This window comes from Elaeis guineensis, chromosome 8, assembly GCF_000442705.2.
Source record: "Elaeis guineensis isolate ETL-2024a chromosome 8, EG11, whole genome shotgun sequence".
Classification (NCBI taxonomy): Eukaryota; Viridiplantae; Streptophyta; class Magnoliopsida; order Arecales; family Arecaceae; genus Elaeis; species Elaeis guineensis.
The window spans coordinates 122401030-122418660 of record NC_026000.2 but is presented as its reverse complement, the minus strand read 5'-3'; the positions used below and the strand labels follow the sequence as shown (position 1 = coordinate 122418660).

General features: G+C 35.1%; 1 protein-coding gene across 2 annotated transcripts; it reads left to right on the top strand.

The window, feature by feature from the left end:
• Positions 1-4231: 4231 nt before the first annotated feature.
• Positions 4232-15451, top strand: LOC105061406 (dihydrolipoyllysine-residue succinyltransferase component of 2-oxoglutarate dehydrogenase complex 1, mitochondrial). 2 transcript variants are annotated; one of them, XM_010945440.3, is made up of 13 exons: positions 4232-4396; positions 12470-12530; positions 12622-12655; positions 12874-12944; positions 13067-13141; positions 13234-13289; positions 13403-13447; positions 13572-13835; positions 13969-14063; positions 14328-14418; positions 14499-14609; positions 14792-14986; positions 15061-15451. In XM_010945440.3, the coding sequence occupies exons 1-13, from the start codon at positions 4355-4357 to the stop codon at positions 15250-15252; spliced, it is 1332 nt and encodes a 443-aa protein (XP_010943742.1). In that variant the 5' UTR covers positions 4232-4354; the 3' UTR covers positions 15253-15451. The 2 variants fall into 2 exon arrangements, with proteins under 2 accessions (XP_010943742.1, XP_010943744.1); XM_010945442.3 differs by lacking the exons at positions 12470-12530; positions 12622-12655 and having other exon boundaries at positions 4253-4396.
• Positions 15452-17631: the final 2180 nt, after the last annotated feature.

Below are 17631 nucleotides of genomic sequence, written 5' to 3'. Positions count from 1 at the left end.
CTCTCCATTGGATTATCAGCCACCACCTTTCCTTTATCCACTATAACATCAATTGGGGTTGCTAAGGGTTCTCCTTCTTTGGATACCCCATCTGACTCCTCTGAAGGAGAATCAGCCACCTCCTTCTTCCATTCCTTCGACAAATACTCCATTCTCGTCCAACAGGATCAACAAACCTCTCATGAGGGAGATCCATCGAAGTTCTAACGGCCTCACAAGCCTTCCTAGTCACCTTTCCTCTTCTCACTAAACTCATTGCCAGTCTCATGCTTACAATTCTTATATTTAGAGCTGATGCTACTCTTTTGTTGAGTGAATCAGCTTATTGATTTTTATAATACAAGAATATTGGGATTCTTAACATTGACTTTTATTTTTGGACCATCTAAAAGACAAGGCCGAAGATAACTCTATAGTGGGTGCCACTACCTCCTCTTTGTCAATGGCTATATGCATCTAATTTATATACCAAGGAGCAATCTATTAAACAACCAGTGGCCTATGTTCCTTAGAGAGTTGAGGGGCATTGGTCATATTATTGGATACCTTCCCCTCCAAATCAACCATATTTGCCCTACTAATAAGTTGGAGGGCCAATATGATGGTGGCTATTATATCCAGACAGATCCTCCATGATTTCTTTATGCCACTCAACTTTAAGTCCTACCACTAAATCTTCTATGATCTATACTTGTTACTCAAGTTCATCTTTTCTAGAAGATGAATCTATTAGAGAAGCAAGTAATTGGTGGACTAGCAAGATCTTGGTTAGTGTTTTCTTCAAATCAACCAAATAAGATGGCTGCCAAATCTAAAATTAGGTGGATGGATATGGTACCGAATGTATTATATCACCGTCTTAACTATCAACTAATAAGATGTGGGAGACATTATTTACACCATATCCAGATGGATGACTGTAATCTGTCAAAAGGCCAATATAAATTAATATACTAAGGGCTTAGGCTAATGTACCATAGATGCAAGCTAAGTAATTAATGTATAGACCGTGAAGGATGGGAGCTATTGGCCTAAGATTAGACTATTGATGAAATAGAGTCCAAGAATAATAATCACTACTGATGATGTTTGATGAAATAGAGTCCAAGAATAATAATCACTACTGATGATGTGGGAAAGATAGATGTATTATCCAAAAAGTGAGGAGTGGTGGCACTACCCACCATGCATGTTATGCACACCCTATATCTCAATGACTTAGCCGATAGCTATCAGCAAGCATCATGTGACAGAGGTTAGGAACTCTCAAAATAAATGAAAGTTATATATCTCTTACTAGACTTAACAAAGTTTGATCTTAACAATCCAATTAAGTTTAGGAGCACAAATTGAAGGAACAAATCTGAGCCATGACCGATCAAGATATGTGTAAGCACAGGCTAAAGGATGTTATATAGTTTTATTTTAGAAGAATTTAACTTGCAATTATGATATTTATGAAGCATATGAAATCATGAGAGTAAACTTCCAGAATTGCTGGAGATCATAATAACATAGTCAATCACAAGAGTCATCATTTATTTTACAGTTGTCATTATGTATATAAATAAATGAATGTACTTTGAAGAAGAGAACTTTATACAAATCAATGACTCTAGTATATTTTTAATTACTTTTATTTTATCTTTACTTTTCTTCGCTCATAGTTTATCAATTAAACTCTACCATTAGGAGCAACAATAATAGTAAATTACTTTAATCAAAGTCCCAGCTACACCCTATCCTGCTATATCCATCTTTTTTCAAACAAGTAGTATGATACTAGCAAAAACTCTTAAAGGTTAGGACACTTAGGCTAATGCTACTCCCATCATCATCATCCTTTGATCATCCTACTTCTAGCTAATCCAATACTCGTGGCACACTTGTCCATTTACTTTAGCCTTGTCTCTAGCTTATGATTCAAACATCTTATATATTGTCTAATTATATTAAGTTCTTTGTAGCTCTCTCTTTATCTCTTGTATATAGATACTTACTCATAAGATGTTATGGTGTTTGATTATTTGGCCTACTCATAGATGTCTTATATATACTTATTATCAAGATAGTAAATTTCTTAGGATAGGATATCCCGATTCTTCTCTGTAGAATGCTCGTCCGACAACCATTTCAGTCAAGTGTCCCAATAGGTAATACCCTCTATCTCTTGCCCCTTTTTTTTTCTTTTACTTATGTTTTCTTTTTTTTTCATATCTTCCTTCTTTTTTCCCTTTATTCCTTCATTCTTTCTTTCTCCATTTCTTTTTTTTTTCATTTTTGTCTTCTTTCTTTCCCTTCTTTCTTCTTTCCTTCCTTTTGTTACTTTTCTTTTCTTTTTTTCTTTTCTTTCTTTCTTTTTCTTCTTATTTCTTTTCCTTCTTCCTTCCTTTCTTTTCTTCACCCTTTCCTTTTTTTCCCCACATTCGTCTTCTTTCTTCCCTTCTTCCTTTTCCCTTTTTTTCTCTCTTCCTATCTTTCTTTTTTTTTTTTCTTTTTCTTCTTCTTTCTTCCTCCTTTCCTTTCTTCTTTATTTCCTTTCTTTCTTTTTTGTTCTCCCTTCTTTCTTTTCTTTCTTTTTTCTTCTTTTTACCACTTCTTTTTTCATTCTTTTCATATTTCTTTTTTTTTATTTTCTTATTTCTTTTCTTTCATATTTTTATCTTTCTTTTTCTTTCTCTGTATGGATATATCTGGTATCTTGCCTCTATTTTGATCCTCTTTTTCATAGAAATAGGATCAAATGTCCAAAAGACTCCATATCCTATTAAGACTTAAATCTTGCTTACTAGTAAACAAAAATAGAAAAAAAAAAATTCACTTATCAAAACCTAAAATTTAGATCTCCTTAACTACTTAGTATCGCTTTAATCCATCACCTTAACAAAGAACATCAATTTCACCTATCCTAGATCAAGGGATAGAAAGAATTAAAACAACTACTTCATCTACAAAATAAAGCTTCAAAAAGTCAATATCTTAATCTGATCAAATAGAAGAAAGGAGTTCATCATAGAAAAAGAAGGGAGGTGGCCTATATTGAAAAGTTCAGATAAAGCAACGAGATAGAAGAAACCCAATAATCCCAATTAAGATATTTAAACAATTGATTTTGAAATAGCCAAACAAGATTTAGGAACACCATAAACAAACCAATCAATCAAAAAAAATTTATTTGCTTTTGAATAGCCTACGCAAATGTTATTTGTTTTAACAGTAAGCTTGTCTATTGGCTTAGAAATAAGAGTCTTATGCCAATTAGTAAGAGTAAGTAAGCTCAAACCTCTACCAGATTCTGGTTAGTATTTGAGACCCAAGCAATAAGATGCAAACCTCTTTTATTAAGATCATGACTCTATAATAAAATCTTGAAAGTAGACTCTAACTAGTTAATTAGTTTCTAACACATAGTAAGTAAACAAGATATGTGTAGGCATAGAGAACAAGACTATAAATCAAAGTGGGAATCCTCACAAAAAATGAGCCAAGTTTAGCCAAAGTATGATCTTTAACAAACAAGAGATCTTGTTTTCATGGAGCCATTTTTGTGACAAGAATATTATTATAATATCTAAATAATCTAGTACATTGCACTCACAAATGTTGAATTAGATTAGTAGCTCTTGTGGATTTAGCTAATATTCTGACTTAATATGAGACAATAGTCCCATAATACTTATTGTAGTTAAAGCCTCAAACAATTTCTCACTCACTAGTTGCCTTATAAAATTTTGTTTAGATAGATGTAAATATATTGAGTCAGCTTGTCTACTTGCGAAGTTGACATAATTGATGACATAGAAAATTAAGAGTCTAAAAGGCATTGGGCTCGACATAATTTATAAAAATCAAACTTTTGAGTGGCTCCTTCTAGTTTCTAGTCCCAATTAAGTTGGATAGCTAAATCTATATACATCTCAACTTGTGGCTCGCTGATTTTTAGATTTATTTATTTTAAGAAATTATATCTTGCACCATGTGTCCTACATCAACGATGCATCATAAGAAAAATTAAGATAATATACGGAGGGTGATAACTCGAGATAAGTGCATGATGAATGGGACTGATATGGCTGTGAGATGCTTGATTGGCATGGTGCACCACAGGATATAATTTATCCATTTTCTACTTGGCACTGAGCAGTAACGGGAGCACTGAGCAGTAACGGTGGTCAAAACGTATCAGTTATTATTGTGAATCGTTATATCGCTCCGAAGGCCTCAGGCTATAAATAATAAAAACTTGAGGAAGACTTGAATCGAGAGGGAAACACCTAGGGTTTTCCCAAATCGATCTCTCGTCTCTCTGCTCTTGTTCTCTTAGAGCAGCGATCAAGGTGAGAAGGTCTCGGCCATGGCATCGAATCTCGCTCGCCTCGTCCGTCGTCCCGTCGCGGTAATCCTTCTTCGCCTCTCCTGCTTCCATAATGGATGTGGGATTTTTTTGAATCCGGTCTCTTGATTCCCTGGGTTTTTTATGTGCTGGTATCGATCATTGGTGTTATTTTCTTTGTCTTCGATCTTGAATCGTGATTTGATCAGCGCCATAGCGTTATCTATGATTAAACGTCTCTGTTAAACTGTTTCTTGATGGAATTTGATGTGCACATATGTTTTTGATTTGATCTCAGGATGCTGGTTATGTTATGTCTCGGAGATTTTTGTGATACCGTTAGGTTGTAGTGTTGATTTGATGGAATGTCCAATTCTATTTATTTAGTTAAGAATCCTGAATAAGCTTAGAGCTGACATTATGGTGTTGGAGACGAAGGGGAAGTTAAAAAAGAAAGGAGAAGACTAATCAGAACAAAAAGTTGGATCATGTCGTTGTATTTCAGACTAATGAAACATTTTCTCATGTTGGGATTGGACACAAGGAAGAAATAGAGGAAGGAGTTTGATTTAATTTAGATATGTACTAGGAAATATGGGGGAAGGAAACCAAGCTTGAAGAAATGCATCTGATTAAAAGTTCAAGTGTTTAGAATTATGTCCATTGCCTTTTGATATGTATAAATACCTCAGGGCCATGAATCTTTGCTTGTAATCTAAAAAGAAAAAAGAAATCAAGGGCCTTTTTGGCAATTAAGGCTGCAAAATAATGAAATTGTGAATTAATGGTTCAGAATTGGCTCAAAGTTATAAAAAGCAGCCTGCATAGCACACATATGTGGGATCTGAATGCATATATGGGTGCATAGGTGGTTTATATTTTAGAAACGTTAATAAGAATAAAAAGGATAAACGTGGCCCAAAAATTAGTAATGTATAAGTAAATATTTAAACAAATATAAATTAATTACACACTTTAACACTTGTTTGACAGCCCGTTTTAGTATGCTATGAAATATGACATGTTAACATTATCGTCTCTCTTGCATGCTCCCATTTCAAGTATTCTAATGCAGTAGACAAATCTACTAATTACCAATAAAAAGGAGAGAGAAAAGAATACGCACTCACCATATAGGGCAAAGCCTGTATTTGGAGGCTGTTTGAGCACATGTGAAACACTTGATGGCTCATTATGTGGTTCAACACAACACTGCACAGTGACTAGAAAGCATTTGCATATGCGAATGCATATGAGGTGACATGGATAGCATATTGAAACAATGAAGCAGCTAGATAATTGTCTTGGTTGAGCTTGTTTGATTAGAAAGTGCCTGAAGATTAAACTTTGTTTAAAGCTTAACTCATAGCCAAGCTGAATCTTGACATATTTGGCCTGCAAATTATAAAAGTTGTGTTCAGCTTGGCTCATACTGATAACAAGCTTGAGTCTGTTAATAAATGAGCTAAGCTTGAAGTTTGGCTCGAGGTCAAATACAACTTTTCATATAATGCCAACTAGCTGAGCATGAGCAGCTTTGTTCTCAGTTTGGCTTAACTTGTTTGCTGTCAACCTTCATTGGTGACATGTCAACCCTTTTATTTTTATTTATCTACGAAATACCACATGGTGCAGAGCATCTCCTTCTCTTCACATTAGATGGAGCGTGGGAAACACCTAACACCTGTTACTCTTTGTTTTTGTTTCTCTTCTCCAGAAGTTTAAAAAAAAAGTATCCTACCAAAAGGCACTTATATTTTTATAAATATTATTCTAAGAAAAAATAACAAAAGGGATCATGAAACATATTTTTGAATCTTGTTAGTTTTCTTCTTTGGTTTTCGAAAACAAATAACAAGAAATAAAGGCATTACTAAACAGCCATAAAATATTATTTTGGACAAGAATTTGGAGACTTCTTACATAGATATATCAATGAAGGAATGTCGAGTTATTATAGATTTCATCTGTTGGCTTCAGATTAGGAGATTTTATGTTTAGATGTTACAAAGAATTTGTTCTTCAATTCCTGTTGTATATCTAAATGTTTAGCTATTATTATTTTGTGGATTATTTGTGTGATTTATCTTTTGTTTCTTTCTTTTCTCTCTTTGTCCTTTAGGTTTTCTTTCTAAAGCCTAATTGAATATTTTAAATATATGAATCTTGCAAATACATTTTTCAAAAAATATGGGACCCCATTAATGGAGGTTTGGAAGTATTTGTTTAGCCCCACGTGCTGCCGATTGACCCAATTGATGTTGGTAAAAGAAGTTAGTTTACTGGTCTGTGTGATCATTTAGTATTATGCTTCTTCACACACCCACAAGGAATCAGTCATCCCCTAGTTCAAACATAAAAAAGAGCATATACTAAACATAAATCAATTATTGTTCTTTCATGAAGTATGTACAGGGATTAACACTTATCTTGTACAATGTCTATGCATGTCAAAATTGTTCAAGGATGTTGATTTTGAAGTGATTAGTGAATTTTCAACAATTAAAAGTATACAGGAGTATTTTTGATTCTTGATAAGTATCTTGAAGGAGTTTTCAAAACTATTGATTCTATTGATGATTGTGGAGGTTAAGAATAATGTTTTTCCCTTCTTCCATATGGATACGCTTGTCGAAAGGATTAATCCTTTCTGCATGTGCCCTTTGGTGTCTTTTCTTGATTGAAATGAATATAGGAAATGGTTCGCAAACTGAGCCCTCTTTCTCGCAATTAACCTTATCAGCATAAGAGACTTATGTTGAGATGTATATTTCATATTGTGCCATTTTGTTTACGTTGTTTGCTATGGATTTAATAGAACTGATTTTATTATTTTCTTTTGTGAATATGACCTTTATCTTACTAGCTTATAGGGTTTGAGACAACTGTTTCAAGACTTATATCAACAAAAATAAATTCAAACTTTGAAGCTTTATCATTTATTGCCACTCAGTCATTCATTGAATATACAGCCCATGATTATAATTAGGGATGGCAATGGGTAGGATACTAGCAAATTTTGCCCTACCCATATCCGAACCTGTTTAAAATCTAACTACCTAAAGCCATCCCAAACCCAATTATGAAACCCACCACAAATCCCAAACCCATTCCATTTTAAATTGGTATCCCCACCAGGTACCCGAACCTGCCTGATAGAACTCCGTAAATGAACAATTTTGTAGCCAAAGCGGAATCCTTTGGATCAAAATTCCCCAAACCCTAAAAATATCATGCTTCTACCAAGATTAAGCTCTCGAAACCTCAAGGGACTAACTCACACCGCCACAACTCCCAGAAAATCCCTCCGATCTCCTTCAGGTACTCTCCTTTCCTATAGATCTCCGAAGAAAGAGAACGAAATGAAAATAAAAAGAAGCGAAAAAGGAAAAAAAAAAAAGATCAATCTATGTGGAAAAAGGTCTTACCTTTCAATTTTTCTCGCTTTTCCTTTGTTTTCCTTGATTTTTCCTTTGTTCCCCCGATTTTTCCTCTATTTTTTCCGTTCTCAGGGGTCTCAATCAGGTGGGAAGCTTGGAACCTAAGAAACCCCTCCCATCTCCCTCAAGTGCTCTCCTTTCCCACGGATCTCTGGAGAAAGATAATGAAATGACAAAAAAATAAGAAGGGAAAAGAAAAAAATTGATCAATCCATGTGGGAAAAGGCCTTCCCTTTCGATTTTTTTCCACTTTTCCTTTGTTTTCCTTAATGTTTCCTTTGTTTTGCCCTAGTTTTCCCTCTATTTTTTCTATCCTCAAGAGTCTCAATCGGGTGGGAGGCTTGGAGCGGCCGATAGAAAAGCTTAGATGTTGGTTAGGGCTAAGGCTATATATTTATATATAAATGGATTCGGGTAGTGGATACCTGAGGGATATATCGCAAACCCATCCCAAACCCGAACAAGTTTTAGTTTTAAATCCCAAATCCATCCCAAACCCTAATAAGGTATGCTAAACGGGTCCTATTAGGGTTAGGGATGGGTCGGGTGCTTGGAAAATCCCGCTCGACTACCATCCCTAACTATAATGAGTCATTCAGAAACAATTGCTGATTACTGTGGAGTACTTAGCTTGCTCTATACTTTAAAACTAGGACTTTAGATGCTATTGACTTTTCTGGGGGATGGGTTGGCCAAATTGATAATTCAGTTATTAAGTAGATCTGTGGAATTGTTAATTTAAGAGAGCTTCCAACAGCTACATATTTAGGGGCAGCCATGCTCACAAATTTAATTGCTAATTCTTATGAATCATGACTAAATTGTACGTTCTAATTATGGATTCCATGAACAACTATGTTGAAATTTTTTCTATTGTAATCTTTTTTATTATATAGGTAATTTTTAGAGGTCATCAGGATCTTGTAACCTAAGACTCTTTTATGCTTGTAAGCTTTTTTTTTCCTCTAGCTTATACTTTTTAACTCATGCAAATAAAAAAGGTGACTTAAATCATGGTGGACAGATAAACAAAGGATTCTATGATCAAGACAAAATTTTCACCATGAGTCTTGGATGGGTTGTCTTAATTAATAACTCAGTTGTTAAGTAACAAAGCTGGTTCGAGAGAGTTTCTAATGACTATATAATTAGGGTCATAAGAAGCTCATTGAATTTAATTCCTATGTATTATAAGTTATGAGTAAATTCTGAGGGCTGCCATGGATAACTTAAGGCATATATGAAACTTGTTTCTAGTGTTAGCTCCTTGATTCATTTAGTTTTAAAAGGTCATCACCCATCAGAATCTTAAAACATGATATTCTCTTGTAGACTTCCGAGTTTGTTTTCCTTTGGCATATATCATTATTAACTTGTGCAAATATATATGGTAACTTAAATTGTGCTACATTCTTACTTATATGATGGTCCATTTAATTGAAATAGTATAATTAGAAATCTTAGATTCCATATCAATCTTAGTTAAGCCTATTGAGTTTGGTTTTGGCACTTTTGGCAGTTTCAGTAAATGTTGTAACATGAACTTATATATGAGATATAACCATCATGTCAGTTCCTAATTATCAAAATTTTACTTATATTCTACAAGTGTGAAATCAGATTACTAGATATATTTCATTCACTGTCTATAAGATTTAATCTAAGATCTAGAAAATTTGAGCTTAATGTTTTTAAACTGGCTATGAAGGGACTTGATCTACAGCATAGACTTATTTTCTTCTCCTCCTCTCACAGAGAAGAAAAAGAAAATAGAAAACCAAAAAATACTTTAAGACAAATTCTCAAATGATTCTTTTTTTTCTAAAATACCATGTATAATCATAAGATTTTTCCTTAAACCATGAATTTATTATCCATGAGCAAGTACTCCCCTTTTTATTTAAAAGATAAAATGAACCATTAATCAACATTATTCTTCCAAATATACTTAAACAGTCAGAAATAGCCTCAAAACTATGCTAAATACTCATATAATGGATAAATGTGTAGCATCCATGGTCAGTTTGATCCAATTTCTACCAAAATTGGCTGAAATTGGATTGAAATTGGTTGTTTTTGACTGGAATTTTCTGAAATTGTATGAAACCAAGTTTCAGAGTTTAGTAGTAGCTTGGTTCCAACGTCCAATTGAAACTGATTCATTCTGCTTAACAATTTGAATTCCGGTAATTGTATGCTTTAGTTACATAAAAGAAGCAAGTTAGCAAAGGAAGATGTACCAACTATTTTCAAGAATTTATCAATGGAACAACTTGAGTCCTTGGCTTGTCTTGTTTCACCTTAGTGATTTTTATGCTAAGGTATTCAATGGATGCCTAAGGGATAGGTTAATAATAGGCCCTGCCCTGCTGATTAACATGTTGCTTGCTAATGTTCCTAGAACATTGCTTGAAGTGGGACTAAGCAAGGTATTAAATATCATGGAACAGGATCTTCCCAATTTTTCCATGGAATAGGATGCCCTTTGTCCCGACGCTCATGACAGTGGATGTCCTGTCCCATCCTCATCCATTTCCTGACTCATTCTGTCTTGACATCTGGGACAGGGCCCTGTCTTGATGCTTGGGAAAGTAGGATGCCTGCATCCCACCAGTAGTTAGAACCTTGGAATTGAGTGCAGAAGCAGATTCAAGTGTGGGCGTGGGGAACTGGATCTATCAGAAAATTTTAGAATAAAGAAATGCTTCGGAAGCAGGTACGAGGATGAGTTTTTGGAGGGATTCAGAAGCTGGTGTGGTACCCTAATTAGAAGTTTCTTGATTTTATAGTGCAGAAATATGTTGTCATGACCAACAATTGCAATAATTTTATGTGGCATGTTATTCTAGGAATCCATAAGTTCCTGCTTATTATGGATTGGTAGGATTGTTGCTGCTGCTAGTTGATAGAAACTTATTTTGAACAGCTGCATTCTTTGGTGTTGTTGCGCCACCATTTTTGACAAATATACTAGGAACATATGAGAAATTAGTGGAACTCCTTGCAATAGCATAGTTTCGAATGCTCTTGTACAAGATTATCTAATTTCTATTAACTGTACTTAAGGTATTTGAAATGTAGAAACTTCATGGAGGGCTTTCAGTGAGCATGATGATCATTGTTCGAGGATATCAAGACTTTTGAAGACAAGGGCATGCATATTGTTGTTAATCAGATGGAATTAAATGGGTCAATGTTTAGTTCAGATATACTTACATACTTGAAGTAAGATTATTATAATTATCATCTTACATGCTCATGAGCACTGTCTTCCCCATGTACAATGCGCAAGCTCATCAATGCAAACTTAAAACCATTAACCAGTCAACAATTTGTTCACTTCTCCAGATTACATTGCCCACTAACAGCATCTTCCTTCCCTCCTCTCTTGATTCTTAAGTTCCAGTCATTCTTCTTGCCCTCCATCTGTTTTGGCGAATTTCAATGAAGATAGAAAGGAGTCCCGGGATGGAGATGAAGATGCGATGGACAGCATAACTGTACAAGTAGGAGAAGGTGAATCAGGTAGCATTGCAGTTGGGATAGCATATACAATGCCAATTCCGTTGAGATTCTCACCAACTCTCGGATGAAGCCTTGCAACTTCCAATTGATGCTAATTTGCTTGATCCCAACTTGAGCAAAGCCTTTCCTAGTTTACTTTTTCCTTATAACTCCTGTTCTCACTTAGTGTTTCTTATCATAATGCATGTAAAAATTCAGAAGAACCTTCGATGGACCACAATATGTTACTAAGTCTGCTCTTTGGGATCTGGTGTTTGTTTAGTTGCTAGGATGTATGCATCCTAGTTGGTATGAGGCTTTGGTGTGTATATGGAAGTTATGAGCAATGCCTATTTTCATCCATTTTAATAACCTTGAATTGGACCCAGACCTTGGCTCAAATATAAATGTTGGAGCTGACTCTAGATTCCGCTCTTAGACTTTGACTTAGATTCAAACACAAACACAGACTTAGATGCCAAGCCTGGTCATGGACCTGAATTGGTGTGGGTCTGGTCTTAATCCAGGTATTCGCAGCTCAAGGCTAAAGGTGTCTTTTCCAACCCCAACATAAATAGAGAAACAGATGAACCTATCTGTGTAGCGTTATGATATTAGTTTACATATGTTAATGTGGGAGGGCAGTAGTTCACAAATGCAGAATGCTTGAATAATATATTGTAAATATTTTAATATTATCAGGACTCTCTCCACCGTGCATAAGAATTACCTCTTAGCATGCATTTAACTTCTAAGGTCTCCTTTTACCAGTTCTGGAATCTAGATAGTGCTGGAAGCAATTTCTGCTTGTTAAAGGTGCAGCTGCAAAAACAAGTTGGACTTATCTTTGATGTTGATGTTCCTTATCTTCTATTATACAGTTACAGTACAAAGGTTCTTGGCTTGTTGCCCTTAAGGGTGAAGGGTGATCTTTCTTTCTTTTCTTTTCTTTTCTTTTCTTTTCTTTTTTTTGTGAATTAAGTTTCAAAGGTACTGCAGTAGAGTTTTTGTTCCAAAAAAAAATATAGCTCATTTTGCACATTCTAGTGTAAATTGTGTTGAGTTCATTGTACAACCATCAAGTTTTAAATCCCTCCTGTGATGCCATTCATGGTAATTTTATCTTTCAATCAATCTGCTGCCTGTCTGGGGTGAAATGCCTTAACTTGCTATTACCCTAACGTTCATGCAGACATTTTTCCTGTTACAAAGTTACAGGCATGTTCGAAACTTCAGCCATCATGTCTTCCCAGGTGATCTTGTCTACTAATATCATGGTGATCATTGTTTTTTGTTTATTTTTTTTCTTCCAAGCTAAGGATCTTAAATCATGTCTGATGTCAGGTGTCTGTGGTCCACTTGGCCCAAAACCCATGAGGTCAGCAATTGCATGAACTGTTTGTTGTTCATTCAAGCTATTAGTTAGGTTTGCTTTGCTGTACAAGCACTTGGCATCATATTTGGTAGACTGCTGGTTATATTTGAACATTTTCTATGCTCTTGGCAAGAGAGTGAAGAGACTATATTAATTCTCTTTCAATCATATTTTTGTTTTGTGTCTTGGCCTTATTTCTCAAAAAATTATCAACCATGCAGGGAAATTACTCAGTTGCTTCCAAAGAATTCTTTTTACCAATTATGGAGTAGGTTGTTTTCTTCAGAAAGTGGTAAGTGGGTGCAGCAAGTTCCATCATTATCAGATTACAATCTCTTCTGTTTCGAATAAAAGTAGTTGCCAGATATTCAACCTTTGATTTTTGAATTGTATTTCTTTTGTTTCTTGGTGAAGGTGACCTTTTTGATGCGGTTGTTCCATTTATGGGTGAATCTATTACTGATGGAACATTAGCAACCTTTCTAAAGAGTATGTGGCTTTATTTATTCTTGCTTCTCTCACCCTCAAGTAATTGAGATCGCTATAGCTTGGGTCTTATGGGCATGATACATGTGGAACAGAACCTGGAGATCGGGTTGAAGTTGATGAACCAATTGCCCAGGTTGAAACTGATAAGGTATATCTCTTTTATTAAAATCTTAAATGAACTACTTTTCCCATAATTCACTTTCATTTTTGCCAAGATGAAACCATATTTGGAACATTTTTTAATTAACTGAATTCTTCCAGGTGACCATTGATGTTGCTAGTCCTGAAGCTGGGATTATCGAAAAGGTTAGGTTTGTTTGATCTATTTGTGCCTCAAATGTTGCTCATTTGTATTACTGTTTCCCATGCTTCTCTTATGGAGCTGGCTATTGATTGTTGTAAAACTGGTTTTGGCATTTACTATTGGCAGTTTGTCGCCAAAGAGGGTGATACTGTGACACCAGGAACTAAGGTTGCTGTGATCTCAAAATCTGCTGCCAGTATAACACATGTTGCTCCATCAGAGGAGAAACAAGGTAAAGAAGTTCCTAAACCATCACCACCTGCAGAAAAAAAGGTTGAAAAACCTAAAGTGGAGCCTTCCATCAAAGAAAAACCCAGAGCACCTTCTCCTGAACCTCCTAAAGCTGCTGCTTCTGAACCTCGGCTTCCTCCCAAAGAAAGGGAAAGACGAGTAAGTCCCATTGTTTTGTGTTTTTATTAATTATTTGTATTGTAAGATGCAAATTCTTGGGCACTTAGTGATAACATGGATGTCCTGTTTATCCTTTAATTGAAGGTTTTCTTGTCATATATTTTGATTTCAGGTTCCCATGCCGAGGCTTAGGAAACGTGTTGCTACTCGTTTGAAGGATTCTCAGAACACATTTGCAATGCTAACTACATTTAATGAAGTTGACATGTAGGTGATTGTTGTTTGTTAGCACTGAAACTGTTCCTGCTCATATGTTAGCATGTATGATTCTGTTTTATCTATTTTCAGATGTATATGCAATTTATTCTGCTTTAATGTTCAAAATGGCCATGGTCCTTGACAATTTAAGATTTCAGAGAGGGAAAAACTTTCTGATCCCAATTCATGCTAATGTACTTTGACAGGACTGTTATAGCACTTCTTGTATATGTCGTTTTCCTGGATGCCATTCTGATGAATTGTTTAATGTAGGACCAACTTGATGAAACTCCGCTCTGATTACAAGGATGCCTTTGTGGAAAAGCATGGTGTGAAGCTGGGACTCATGTCAGGGTTTGTTAAAGTATGAAGTGGGTCATGATAACCATTAAGTCCTATTTTGTTAATAACTACTACTTGCACATCTCACCTTATATTATGCAGGCAGCTGTTTCTGGACTGCAAAACCAGCCAATCATCAATGCAGTCATTGATGGAGAGGATATCGTATATCGAGATTATATTGATATCAGCATTGCTGTTGGCACACCTAAGGTTTGTGAATCTGCTTTCTTTATTTGGTTATTCTGAAATATTTTGTCCAAAATATGTCATATGCTAATGTTTGGACTGTTAAGATCATATCTGTAATTTCTGCATTGTTGATTTTCAATTGCCCAACATCTGTCATAAGTTGAGGTGGACAATTAATTTACTCTTTCCTTTTTCCTACATAGGGCCTGGTGGTGCCAGTTATTCGTGATGCTGACAAGATGAATTTTGCAGACATAGAGAAAACAATTAATACTCTTGCTAAGAAGGCAAATAATGGGACAATCTCGATCGATGAAATGGCTGGAGGCTCGTTCACAATATCTAATGGAGGAGTTTATGGAAGTCTTTTGAGCACACCGATTATTAACCCTCCACAGGTATGCCTCCAAACTCCTCTAATTTTTTAATATAAATTTGACATGGCAAGCACTGACAAACATATTGTATTCAGTCAGCAATCCTTGGTATGCATTCTATCGTAAACCGGCCAATGGTCGTGGATGGTAAGATTGTCCCAAGGCCTATGATGTATATTGCGTTGACCTATGATCATAGGTTGATTGATGGGAGAGAGGCAGTCTTCTTTTTGCGGCGCATCAAGGATGTGGTTGAGGACCCTCGCAGGCTTCTCCTCGACTTATAGATGCACCTATGAACCACAGAAGTAATCCTTGATTCTCATGCTTCTTGCAACAAATAATTTCCACCAAAATTAGAATTTTGGTCAGCTCAATTCTTTTATCTCAGCGTTCGCAATTTCTGTTTTGTTGAGAGTGAGATACCTCATGATGCACTACATCTGAACTGATGCTTTTGATTCATCACCCTCATGTTTCATTTAATAGTTTGGTTTTGTAGACTTGTTGTACGAGAGATGGCAATCATCCTTGGATTGGACTGTATAATAAGAGAGATTTTGAGAGAGACAACTTGCCATTACTAGCATGATACTTTCTGCAAGTGTAGGAACGCAGCCATCTGGTCACCCACCCTTTTCTCTTTGTTTTTTCTGTTTTAGTAAGATTTAGCTATTTGCTTGATACTTCTTCAATCGCCTTCTGATTTTAGATAGGTTAATATCAGGTCCTTTGCTTGACAGCTGGCAGCTATTTGATGTTGCGAAGCCGTCAATTATTTATTTATGGATATTTTATCGGTACATCTTTTTCTATCATGGTACATCTTTTTCTATCATGTTGAGCGGATCTTTATTAAAATGAATCCATACAATAGATTTATAGGAAAACTTATTGTCTTGTAGGATAATTTCACTTCCAATTTATAATGTTTATCAAGATATAAAATAAATTAAATGCAAAGAAAGCTTAATAGATTGCAAATATATTTATATGAACTAGGAAAATTAAATTTTATCTCAATTGAAATAGAATATTGTAACTTTGCCCATTTTGAAATATCCTACATCTAAATAGATAAAATCATTCGATTTTTGAAAAAGTATATAAATTGGTTGGGATTGTATCAGATCATATATAGAATATGGCTTTAGAATGAAAAATAAAGTTGTTTAGTAATTAGAAGAAGTAAAATCATATGTACATGAGCTAAATATTCGGCATCAATTAGGATTTAAACCCATCAAATAAAGAAGGGAATTTTAGTATTCACATTGTAAATCTACTAAATATCAATATTTTGAGACCTTGCATCAAAGAACTTAGAATTTTAATATATACAAGTTATGTATCAACTCTATTAACATGAAAGTCAAGTTTATCTTATTGCAGAAATTTCAAGTTGAATGGAACAAGATCCTCCTATAAAGTAGAAATGGTGTATAATGCGTCTAAGATTGCATAGGTTATGCAAGAAATTTATAAACATAAATGTTCATTGGCTATGCTGGGAAGTATTACTCATCATATTTTCAATAAACCTGCTAAAAATTCAGAAAAATAATAATCTGAAATTTATAGAATACTTTAAAAATTATTAGAGAAGTTGTAAGGATTATTAAATTCATTCATGGGAAGTATATACAACAATTAAATATAAAGTTTCTAAGCCACAGAGATATCAATAGTCAAAGTTTAAGAAAATCCTAGGGCCATAATGGATCAACTAGGGTTTAAATATTAGTTATGATGAGATATAAAATAGGATAGAGCTTATAACAATGGAAATCAAAGAGAACCCAGATTTAGGCAAATAGCGAGCTTGAGGATTGAGCCCATAGCCTACTCGCAAATTATAATGAAGGAAATCCCGATGGTATGGGAGTAAGGAGCTTTTATGGAAAACTGTTTGTCTCATGAAGGAGTGTTGAAGGTTCATGTGATAAGTGTTCGTCCACCCGCCCTTTTTTTTTTTTTTTTTTTTTTTTGTGTGTGGCAATGGGAGATAGATGCTTGCCTTCATGCTGGATGAGAGTCCCAATCTAGTAGAAGTCCTGGAAAGCCCGTCGCCTAGGTGGGAGTCCCAATCTCGGGAGGGTCTTGTACCATAGTATTCTTTCCGATATTGCACCATGGAAGTCTGGACGGACGCCTGCTTTCCTTCGCATGTTCCCTTTTTTTTTTTTTTTTCCTTTTTTTTTTTTTGATGGAAGTACAAGATTTTTTTTTGATATTACATGATGAATGCCAATCTTCCTTGTATGGGAGTTCCAATTCTAGCATAAGTCCTGATGCCGGGATGGGAACCCCAAATCCGGAAGGGTATAGTTTTTTGTTTCTAACATTGCACGACACCTTCCTTCTTGCGCTTTTTTTGAATGGGTGATGAACACCTGCCTTACTTGAATTGAATGGTAGTCCCAATCCCAGCAGAGTCTGGTACAATGTTGTTTTTTTTTTTTTTTTTATATTGCGTGATGCAAGTTTGGGATTTTATTTTAATATCACACGAAGGAAGTCCGGAAGGATACGATGGAGCACGGGATCACAGAAATAAAAAAATCAAGGGGCTGCGTGGCTAATTTAGTTGATTTTTTAATTACTAAATTGTGAAATACTGAAGGCGGGAACAGGAAGAGGGAAAAAAATCTCCGGGTTTTTCTTTT